At 39.5% G+C, this 12407-nt stretch overlaps 1 protein-coding gene across 1 annotated transcript in view; it reads right to left on the reverse strand.

Annotated features, from left to right (window-relative positions):
- Positions 1 to 495: 495 nt before the first annotated feature.
- LOC125150478 (olfactory receptor 1J2-like) overlaps positions 496 to 12407 on the reverse strand; it is a 39807-nt gene continuing 27895 nt past the window's right edge. Inside the window, exon 2 of the mRNA XM_047830427.1 lies at positions 496 to 1448. Coding sequence (XP_047686383.1) covers positions 496 to 1448 — 953 coding nt within the window. The remainder of the gene's footprint in view (positions 1449 to 12407) is intronic.

The following is a 12407-nucleotide window of genomic DNA, read 5'->3' on the forward strand; positions in this document are numbered from 1 at the left end:
CCCCAAGTTGCAGAAATAAGTAGTAAAACTAACTTAGTATTTGCTGATCAAAAGTTATGTATAAAGGAGAGCATTGTTAATAAGGGAATGAAATTCTGGTCAATAAATATTTACCAAGTATATCAAGATGTTACCATTTGTCTTAGGGTTTGAAACATTCACGTTTTGAGAAATATTCTAATGGAAAATCAAATACACAAGATCAACCAAAAGGAGGTTCCGATTTAAATAAATGTCACACTGGGGCGCCTGGGTGACTCAATTGGTTAGGCGTCTGACTTCGGCTCAGGTCACGACCTCGCTGTTTGTGGGTTTGAGCGCCAAGTCGGGCTCTGTGCTGACAGCTCAGAGCCTGGATCCCACTTTGGATTCTGTGTTTCCCTCTCTCTCTGCCCCTCCCCTGCTCATGCTCTCTCTCTCTCTCTCTCTCTGTCTCTCAGTAATAAATAGATGTTAAAATTTTTTTAAATAAATAAATAAATAAATGTCGCAAAATCACCGTGATAAAGATGTTGCCCTACTGAAGAGTTTCCCCAGGGCTTCTTTCATGTCCCTGTTCCTAAGGCTGTAGATAAAGGGGTTCAACATGGGTGTGACCACTGTGTACATGAGAGCCACAATGATGTCCTTGTCAATGAAATTGGTTAATTTGGGGAAAAGATACTGCCCAAATATTGCCCCATAATACAGAGACACTATAGAAAGGTGGGAGCCACATGTGGACAGTGCTTTGCAGATCCCCTTGGTGGAAGGACCTTTCATGATGGTGGCCCCAATGTAACCGTAAGATACCAGAATACATATGAATGGCAGGGTAATGACCACCACCCCTACTGTGAACATGACCAACTCATTGAGGAAGATGCCTGAACAGGATATCTTAAGCAGAGCACCAAGGTCACAGAAGAAATGGGGGATGGCATTGTCAACACAGAAGGATAACTGGGTGAGGAGAAGGGTGTGGGAAAGAGAGCTGGCACAGGACAGGATCCAAGATATAGCCACTAGTAAGGCACATAGCTCTTCCCTCATGATGGTGGTATAATGAAGAGGGTGACATATAGCTGCATAGCGATCATATGCCATTGATGTAATAAGGAAGCTGTCCAGGTCAGTAAAAAATATAAAAAAATACATTTGTGAAATACACCCTTCATAGGAGATGGATTTGTACTTAGCATGCATGTCCATCAACATTTTTGGGACAGTGACAGATGAGAAGGAGACATCAGTGAAGGCCAAGTGGCTGAGGAAGAAGTACATGGGGGTGTGGAGGCGAGAGTCCAGCCTGATGAGCAGGATGACGAACAGGTTCCCCAACACTGTGGTCAGGTACATGCCCAGGAACAGGGCGAAGAACATGGCCTGCTGCTCTGGCTGGATGGGGAGCCCCAGGAGGAGAAACTCGGACACGCTGCTCTGGTTCTCCCTCCTCATGATACTCTTTCCTCTGCTGGGAATGAAGCATGGTTGAAAATATTAAGGACTCTGAAATAATCATTTTTAGTAGTCATATGAAAAATATGTGTGTTTTGGAAAGTGGGAAACTTAACCTGTTTCTGACATATTTTCTTTTATGTTGGCACATAAAGGAATTAGTAAAATTGTTGAAGAACTGTTATTGGGAGCCAGTTTTTCTTGGTTCACCTACAAACCAGAATTCTTGCATCTGTGACACTGAGGACCAGACCATGGAGTATGATGTGTCAGCCATGTTATTGCCCCAAGAATGCTCTGTGCTGAGTATTCCAAATCCTCAACCACAGCACAGCAAACTTCAGAAGATTTGACTTCACCACCCGTTGTTAAATTTCAGATGGGAGGTGAACTTTTCAAATAAATGGACACAAAGATTAGCATTGTTTTAATTAAGGGACATTCATCAGTATACATATATTTTGTTTATATCAATTCAGTAGAGGGTTCTTAAGAGACTCTGAATTATGTTGATGCATTTCCCTTCTGCACTGAAGAGAAATTTTTTTCTTAAAAACCTGTAGTTCTTCTTTAAAACTTAAATGACTTCTTCCCCTGTTTAAAAATTTGAAGTGTAACAACTTTAATATGGCTTAAAGATCCTGAAAAATCTGTGTCTCTCCCACATTTCCAACTTCTCCCTTACTCCCACCTCTCTCACTTTTGCTGACTTCTCTGTTCCAACTTCCTTGGAAAGACACATTTTCAGGGTTACTTGCATGGCTCAGTTGGTTGAGTGTCTGACTTCAGCTCAGGTTATGATCTCATAGTTCGGTTCATGAGTTTGAGATCACATCAGGCTCTCTGCTGTCAGCGCAGAGCCCACTTTGGACGCTCTGTGTCCCTCTCTCTCTCTCTCTGCCCCTTTTCTCTGCCTCTCTCTCTGTCAAAAATAAATAAACATTTAAAAAAAATACACATTTTCATTTACATCACTTAGGCTTCTTCTCCTTGGTGATTTTGGGTTTCCTGGGATTTCATGTCATGTTGAGAAAGCAAAGATCAGGCTGACTCCCAGCAAGTATTTCATGCAAATTTATTTATAGTTTATTTTCTACTGTCAACACATAGAGGGTTGTGTTGATGCAACAGCATTTTAAATTATATACACAGTATATATTTTTGAATACGCTTCCTTTCCTCCCTATGCAACATAATAACATCCTGTAATGAAAAATTAGGACTATTGTCAAAAGATGCCAAAAAAGTAAGTTTTTAGCTCATATCCCAAGTATTTATATCCCTCTTGGTTGTTCCTGTCTTCTTACAAGCCCTGCTAGTCAGTTGTGGTAAGCAGAAATAATAACCCCCAAAGATGTCCACATCCTAATGCCTAGAACTTGGGGACATGGTATGGTACATGATAAGGGAGAGTTAGGTGTGCATGGAATTAAGGTTTCTAATCAACTAACTCTGAAATGAGATTATCCTGGGTTATCTGAGTGGGCCCAATGTAATCACATATCCTTAAACGTAGAAGAGGGAAGCAGAAGAATCAGTCAGGGAGTGATTTTATAATGTTATGCCACTGGCATAGAAAATGGGGAGTGGGGTCATGAGCCAAGGAATGAAAATGACCTCTAAAAACTGGACAAAAATACATAAACACATAAATAAATAAACAAAACACGCAAACTGGACAAGGCAAGGAAACAAATTCTCCCCTAGAGCCTCACTAAGGAATGCCAGCATTTCAGACTTCTGACCTCCAGAACTGTAGGGTAATAAATGTGTGGGTTTTTGAAGCCACTGCATTTGTGGTAATCTGATAAAGCAGTAATAGGAAACTGATACACCAATATTGCAGTAATATCCAAATACTCTGGTTATCTGGGTACTGGTATGTAACAAAATTCATGTGTCCTTCCCAACTTCCACCTGGCATTCAACAAAATGAAGCAATAGCTTCACAAAGCTAATGCCTACCTAACATGTAAGGATATGAGGTTATTATCTCATTAGAGGCATTTGTCATTAATCACAAAGATGACTCTAAAACACCCTCTCCCACATTCATCAACTGGACTATGTCAGGATCTAAAGCAAGTGGAAATTCCTCCAAAGACTTCTTCCCCATATCTCTTTATCTCTTGGTTCATTTTTGGCTTTTTTATTTTCTTTCTCTTTCTGTATGACCCTTCACTTTATCTTTCTCTGTCATTTTCTCCTTCCTTCTCTATCACTTCTCATTCTCTTTGTTTCTGTCTCTCTGTTCTTCTGTCACTCCATGTCTCCCCACCCTCTCTCATTTTCTCTTTTTTATTCTCTCTTCTCCATGCCAGAATCAGCTTCCTGATTCTTCCTCTTACACACACACATATAAACTCATATATGCTGAGAAAACATACCCATTGTATCCCCAGTACTGACCTTGCCTGCAGTTATGATCCAGAGTTTGGTAAGTAAATGTTCCCTGAGATTCTCTCTTTAGGGTACCTAAATATCAGCTTCCAAAGTCCTAGAAATTTATTGGGCATCAAAAAGAAAAGCTACATGCTCAGACTGTCACTCCCATCTACCAGCCCTGAATCTATGAATTTAGTAGTATAACTAGCCAAGGAGAGAACCTGAGGGGATAGGAAGAAGATGTTATAATTTCCAGTTCAAAACATCCATCAGACTTGCTTAACTGCCCAATTTTTCCCTTGATTCCCCTAGGAAAGATGTCCTGTAGCAGGGATGTTAGTGCTGGGAAACTTGGAGAATGAGCCCCCAGGGAAAGGCTCTCAAGGCACCTTCAGTCTCCCTTCTGTTACATCCTCTGTTTTAATCACATTTTGACATAAGGTAAACACCAGAGAGGTTCAAAAAAGAGAGAGAGAAATTACTAGATCCAACCAGGTCCAGACAGAAAGCCAAATAACACGATGGCCTCTGAGAATTTAGGTAGAACTATCTCCTACACAAAGAGATCTTGGGCTATGCCTACCAAGTAACCCAAAGAAAATGTCTGTGTGTTTCTTCTTTCTGGTGATTACTATGAAATACAAAGTGGGGAGAGACAGCAATAATCACCTTTTTTTGGTGGAGATTTTAGTGCTTCCTTGAAAACTTAGGGTTGGTTACATCAAATAGAAATAGTTTTCAAGGAAGAAAGAAAAGAAAGGAAGGAGAGAGGAAGGGAGGGAGGGAGGGAGGAAGGGAGGAAATATAACCCAGGAAGGAAATGAACTTGCAAATAGGAAAAAATGTTGACACACACACACAACCCGGAAAAATTGACTCGACGTTTAAAAGTTTCAGGTTCTTTGAAACTGACCTTTGAAGATAATAATCATTTATTGTGGCATTAGTGATTCTTGGGAATAAGGTAAATGACACACAAATAGTATTTATACCTTGAGATAATAATCTTTGAGGGTTTGTTTTGGCCTTTTTGATATCTGGGTTTAGGACATGGTAGATACAGCAGAGCTTTTATCTGGGCAAGTTTCTTTCTAGCTCTGATGATCTTATATTACTGCTGCATATGGTATGGTACATGATAAGGGAGAATTAGGTGTGCATGGAATTAAGGTTGCTAATCAGCTGACTTTAAAATGAGATTATCCTGGATTATCTGGGTGGGCCCAATGTAATCACTCTGATGATCTTATATTACTGCCACAACTTCGTGTACCCTGGAGCAGAGGGACTCAGGAGAATGTTAACTCAGAATTGTTGAAGACCAACAGCATTCTAGGAAAAATTCAGAGAAAAAAAGTGACCAGAATATTGGCAGTAGCAGCTTAGCAAACTCAAAGTGGACCATAAGATAGATTGGCTATAGGCACTGGACTCCCTGGGAAGGACACAGCAGACACCTGGTGCACTGGAGAGGGAAAATCTATGGTGGGGCAAGTTCGTAGATCCAACAGACAACAGTACTTGGGCACAGGATTTAGGGAGCTCAGGTACTGGAACAGGAAGCTATGTAAGCATTGGTACCAACAAGAGTGATGGCAAGACACAGACAAAGCTATGTGAGGTGGTTTGGGACAGATTGAAATATGGTGAGCAGAATGAAGATACCTTAGATTGATGTCCAATGTGCTATAGACAGAAAGACCTGTGGCAGGTAGCATAGCATAGAAGACAATAGAATAGTTTACACTTGGGTGGATGAAAGACAAAACTAACTGAAAAGCAAAGGACAAGTTATTTTACTTCTCTCAGGACATTGTAGAGCTCTTCAGATTTTGGGGACAACACATACTATACCTGGAATACTTCTTTGACTGATTTGTCAAATGACTTGTTAGACTGCCAATTTCAAGTGGGATCTAAAGCAATAGAAGGCTCTGAAGCTGATTCAGGCTATGGTATAGGGGACTCTACTGATTGGATCATCTAAGTTGGCAGAACCCATGGTGCTGGAGGTGTCCATGGTAGATAATGGCACCACATGGAGCTTCTGGCAAGCGCCACTAGAAGAATTGCAATGCGATGTTTCTAGACCCAGGAGCTGCTGGGCAAGCTGCTGGGCTTGCATAGAGACTGAGTGTTTAACCATAGGCCATGATATGACTAGAGCTAAGTATTGCCAGGCACAAAAAGTCATAATGTCAGATAGATACAACAACAAATTTGGCATTAGAAAACAAAAATAAATTTCAGAAACAGATGGCCCAGATCCTCATATCATCTGTTTTATTGATGTCTCTCCCTCAGTTCACGCCTATGGCCACCATCTTGAAACATCTGTAGCAACACAGGAGTGGATCTGAGCAGTGCAGGAGGTGAATGTACTCTGCCAAGTTTCTACTCATAACCATTTACCTTACCGTTTCAGTTTACTCTGACTAGAATGTAAACCACCAGTATTTTTATTTCTTTGGGGACTTTTTCTGGACTTGAGCTCAGCTGGTCTATAAATGCAGCAGGCTGGAAATGCCAGAAAATGAACACTCTCTCTCCTCCACAACTACACCCCAGAGCCCCAAGATAAATACTGATAGGAGTTGGTACACAAATACCCCAGCTCACTCTCCTTTAGGGTGAGAAAATCCAAGGTGTGTTGGAGCCCAATGTTTCTCCAATGGAATTAGCTTCAATTACCCAGATGATAATTGCATTGATAGATGTCCTTTATTTGTAGCCTACTTTCCCTGCCTTACTTTCTCACCCTCCTATTGCTGTTTCCTTCGATCCCCAAATAAACTACTTGTCCTTAATTCTTGTTCCAGAGATACCTTGTAGATGAATCCAAGTGAAACAATCTTCTGTGATATAATAATTATTTCCTATTCTTGACTATTTGTTAGAAAACAACATCCCTTCAGGCATGGAGTTTTGTGAGTTCTTTATAGATTTTGGATACTAGCCCTTTATCCGATATGTCATTTGCAAATATCTTTTCCCATTCCGTCTGTTGCCTTTTAGTTTTGTTGATTGTTTCCTTTGCAGTGCAGAAGCTTTTTATCTTGATGAGGTCCCAATAGTTCTTTTTGCTTTTAATTCCCTTGCTTTTGGGGATGTGTCAAGTAAGAAATTGCTGCGACTGAGGTCAGAGAGGTTTTTTCCTGCTTTCTCCTCTAGGGTTTTGATGGTTTCCTGTCTCACATTCAGGTCCTTCATCCATTTTGAGTTTATTTTTGTGAATGGTGTAAGAAAGTGGTCTATTTTCATCCTTCTGCATGTTGCTATCCAGTTCTCCCAGCACCATTTGTTAAAGACACTGTCTTTTCTCCATTGGATATTCTTTCTTGCTTTGTCAAAGATTAGTTGGCCATATTTTTGTGGGTCCAATTCTGGAGTCCCTATTCTATTCCATTGGTCTCTGTGTCTGTTTTTGTGCCAATACCATGCTGTCTTGATGATTACAGCCTTGTAGTAGAGGCTGAAGTCTGGGATTGTGATGCCTCCCCCTTTGGTCTTCCTCTTCAATATTACTTTGGCTATTCAGGGTCTTTTGTGGTTCCATACAAATTTTAAGATTGCTTGTTCTAGCTTCAAGAAGAATGCTGGTGTAATTTTTATTGGGATTGCACTGAATGTGTAGATTGCTTTGGGTAGTATTGACATTTTAACTATTTATTCTTCCAATCCATGAGCATGGAATGTTTTTCCATTTCTTTGTATCTTCTTCAGTTTCCTTCATGAGCTTTCTATAGTTTTCAGCATACAGATCTTTTTTATCTTTGGTTAGGTTTATTCCTAGGTATTTTGTGATTCTTGGTGCAATTGTGAGTGGGATAAGTTTCTTTATTTGTCTTTCTGTTGCTTTATTATTAGTGTATAAGAATGCAAATGATTTCTGTACATTAATTTTGTATCTGCGACTTTGCTGAATTCATGTATCAGTTCTAGCAGACTTTTGGTGGAGTCTATCATGTTTTCCATGTATCGTATCATGTCATCTGCAAAAAGTGGAAGCTTGACTTCATCTTTGCCAATTTTGATGCCTTTGATTTCCTTTTGTTGTCTGTTTGCTGATTCTAGAACTTCTAACACAATGTTAAACAACAGCGGTGAGAGTGGACATCCCTGTCATGTTCCTGATCTCAGGGGAAAAGCAGTAATCCGGTGAAGAAATGGGGAAAGACATGAATAGACACTTCTCCATGGAAGACATCCAGGTGGCCAATAGGCACATGAAAAGATGCTCAACATCACTCTTCATCAGGGAAATACAAATCAAAACCACACTCAGATACCACCTCACGCCAGTCAGAGTTGCTAAAATGAACAAATCAGGAGACTATAGATGCTGGAGAGGATGTGGAGAAACGAGAACACTCTTGCACTGTTGGTGGGAATGCAAACTGGTGCAGCTGCTCTGGAAAACAGTGTGGAGTTTCCTCAAAAAATTAAAAACAAATCTACCCTATGACCCAGCAGTAGCACTGCTAGGAATTTACCCAACGGATACAGGAGTGCTGATGCGTAGGGGCACTTGTATCCCAATGTTTATAGCAGCACTTTCAACCTTAGCCAAATTATGGAAAGAGCCTAAATGTCCATCAATTGATGAATGGATAAAGAAGATGTGGTTTATATATACAATGGAATACTACTTGGCAATGAGAAAGAAAGAAATATGCCCATTGTAGCACCGTGGATGAAACTGGAGAGTGTTATGCTAAGTGAAATAAGTCATACAGAGAAAGACAGATGCCATATGTTTTCACTCTTATGTGGATCCTGAGAAACTTAACTGAAGATCCTGGGGGAGGGTAAGGGGAAAAAAAGTTACAGAGAGGGAAGGAGGCAAAACATAAGAGACTCTTAAAAACTGAGAATAAACTGAGGGTTGATGGGGGGATGAGAGGGAGGGAAAAGTGGGTGATGGGCATTGAGGAGGGCACCTTTTGGGATGAGCACTGGGTGTTGTATGGAAACCAATTTGACATAAATTTTATATAAAAAATGAATATTAAAAAAGGAAAAAGAAAGCAACATCCCTAACTTTACTGTGATTCAGTAAGTATTTTTTAAGTGGATCTGCATGTGCCCAGTACTAATGAATAAAAATTCAGGGATAAATCCGACAAAGACCTTGATTTCTTCTCTCTCTGCACATGTATTTAGAAAGGCTGAAGCCCCATAGAGCAGTGGGATATAAACTGTTTGCTAGTGGCAACACGCATTTACTTGTTGCCTATAGGTTGTTTTTAGTATAGGGACTGTTTGTTCCCTGAGGCATCAGGAACTTGTCCTTTGGCTGTTTCATGCCTTGATTTTCAGAGTCCTGTGTAATGGATAGGGGTGGGGAAAAGAGCAATCAAAAACAGCAATGGCGCTTTTAAGAGCAATTGCCTTCTCTTCTCAAAGTTTGTCAGCCCATCGATTTTTCTTCCTAGGCCATGAGATTCAGCAACAGTTCAGAAGACTCTAATATTTTCATTGCTTATAAAATAAATGCATGATTATGTAAATGTTATGGCAGAGAAATATTTCTAAAATACATACGTGCACTGCAAAGGAAACAATCAACAAAACTAAAGGCAACTGACAGAATGGGGAAAGTTATTTGCAAATGACATAGCAGATAAAGAATTAGTATCCAAAATCTATAAAGAACTTACTAAACTCAACACCTGAAAAACAAATAATCCAGTGAAGAAATGGGCAGAAGACATGAATAGACACTTTTCTAAAGAAGACATCCAGATGGCCAACAGACACATGAAAAGATGCTCAACATCACTCATCATCAGGGAAGTACAAATCAAAACCACATTGAGATACCACCTCACACCAGACAGAGTGACTAAAACTAACAACTAAGGAAACAACAGATGCTGGGGAGGATGTGGAGAAATGGGAACCCTCTTACACTGTTGGTGGGAATGCCAACTGGTGCAGCCACTCTGGAAAACAGTGTGGAGGTTCCTCAAAAAATTAAAAACAGAACCACCCTATGACCCAGCAATAGCACTGCTAGGAATTTACCCAAAGGATACAGGAGTGCTGGTTCATAGGGGCACATGTATCCCAATGCTTATAGCAGTGCTATCAACAATAGCCAAATTATGGAAAGAGGCTTAACGTCCATCAACTGATGAATGGATAAAGAAGATATGGGTTATATATAGAATGGAATACTACTTGGCAACAAGAGGGAATGAAATCCTCTTCAATGCAACAACAGGGATGGAACTGGAGGGTATTATGCCAAGTGAAATAAGTCAGTCAGAGTAAGACATATCATATGTTTTCACTCATGTGGAACTTGAGAAACTTAACAGAAGACCATGGGGAAACGGAAGGGGAAAAAATAGTTACAACCAGAGAGGAAAGAAGGCAAACCATGAGACTCTTCAATACAGAGAACAAATGGAGGTTAATGGGGGGAGGTGGGGGAGAGGGGAAAGTGGATGATGGGCACTTGTTGGGATGAGCACTGGGTGTTGTGTGTAAGCGATGAATCACAGAAACCTACCCCCAAAACCAAGAGCAATTTATACACTGTATGTTAGCCAACTTGACAATAAATTATATTAAGAAAAATAAAAAATAAAAAAATACATAAGTGCCTCTATTCCCTATATAATATAGCTTCTGTTAACATTTTGGAGCATATTGTTTCAGGTTTTTAAAATATGATAATCTGCATTTTTCCATGGCATTGGAATCATGCCTCTATACAGTTTTTCTATTATGCTCTTTAAAAATTATATCATAAGCTTTTCATAAACATCATTGGAATGGCTCTGTAATATTACTTCCAATGGGTCTGTAGTATAGTTGCCTTAACTCTTCCCTTTTGGATGGAAACTGGACTGTAACTACTTATCTTTTTGAATTATACTGTAATTAGATATCTTTCTGATCCAACTCTGAAGAAAGCTTTTTCAAAGTACTTGAAAAAGTACTGGGCATAGAGTAGAAACTGTCACATGTCAAAACCTACACCACCAACTACCAAACTCTAATGACTCTTATTTTGTGACAGATTTTGGTACCTAGATCTGTTTACTTCACCTCTCCAAATAAGCTGTCAACTGGGTGCCTTCAGCATCTGCATGAATGAATTACTCAAAAATGTGACTTTTTTATTCTTTGATCTTATCTTTAAATGATCTTGATGTCTATTGCACTTTAGCCAGTCTCTTCCCACCACCATATTAGGAAGACTTGGAACTGCTTTACCTATCAAATATTAAATTTGAACATTGAATTCTTTGCTGTATTTCCCCTCTACCCATTATTTAGAATCATTGACTCATAAATCTACCCAGTCTCTGTTCCTACCCATTTTTCTCCCAAATTTCTTTTGTCTTCATTCTGTTACCTCTCCATGATTGATCTCATGTTTTCTGAGTCTCCTACAAATATGCCCAAGGCTTTGCCTCAGTGGCTTTCCAACCTACCCATCTAACAAAGCTTCTTTGTTGGATCAATACAACTAGCCACCTTCTGGACTTCACACTTTCCATTTATTACTCAATTTATTGTAATCTAGATTCTGTCCCCTACACTCACTGACATTACATCACCAAAATCCTTCTTATTCCTAAATTCAATGGGTGATTTTCAACGCTTAACCTTCTCTTCTCTTAGCTTCTGTGGTCCCACACTTTTTCCTTCTATGTCTCTGGTTGTTTGATGCCCTTTGGGGACACTATTTCTCTGTTATTTCCTTGATTGTCAGTGTTCACTATGGTCTGTCTTCAGCCCTGTTCTCTTCCCTTCCATCACTTTTCTTTCCCTCTCTCCCCACTCCGTCCCTCTTTCTCTCTTCTCTAATCTTGAAACTTTTTTTATGTGGAATGTATTTTTATTAAAATAGGTTAATGATCATATAAATTATATTGTAATACATTTTAGAATAAGCTTTAGGATACAAGTACATGATGTTTAATGTTTGTGGAAATCATCCTATAGAATAAGAGTATGTATGTGAAATGAGTTCTTTTTTTTAAATTTTCTTTTTTCTTTTTTTTTGAAATTTGCATCCATATTAGTTAGTATATAGTGCAACAATGATTTCAAGAGTAGATTCCTTAGTGCCCCTTACCCATTTAGCCCATCCCCCCTCCCACAATCCCTCCAGTAACTCTCAGTTTGTTCTCCATATTTGAGTCTCTTCTGTTTTGTCCCCCTCCCTGTTTTTATATTATTTTTGTTTCCCTCCCCTTATGTTCATCTGTTTTGTCTCTTAAAGTCCTCATATGAGTGAAGTCATATGATTTTTGTCTTTCCCTGACTGACTAATTTCACTTAGCATAATACCCTCCAGTTCCATCCATGTAGTTGCAAATGGCAAGATTTCATTCTTTTTGATTGCTGAGTAATACTCCTTTGTGTGTGTGTGTGTGTGTGTGTGTATACATACATATATACATATATAAAAATGGATATACCACATCTTTATCCATCGATGTCATCCATTGGGCTCTTTCCATACTTTGGCTACTGTTGATAGTGCTGCTATAAACATGCGGGTGCATGTGTCCCTTCGAAACAGCACACCTATATCCCTTGGATAAATGCCTAGTTGTGCAATT

Source organism: Prionailurus viverrinus, chromosome D4, assembly GCF_022837055.1.
Source record: "Prionailurus viverrinus isolate Anna chromosome D4, UM_Priviv_1.0, whole genome shotgun sequence".
Lineage (NCBI taxonomy): Eukaryota > Metazoa > Chordata > Mammalia > Carnivora > Felidae > Prionailurus > Prionailurus viverrinus.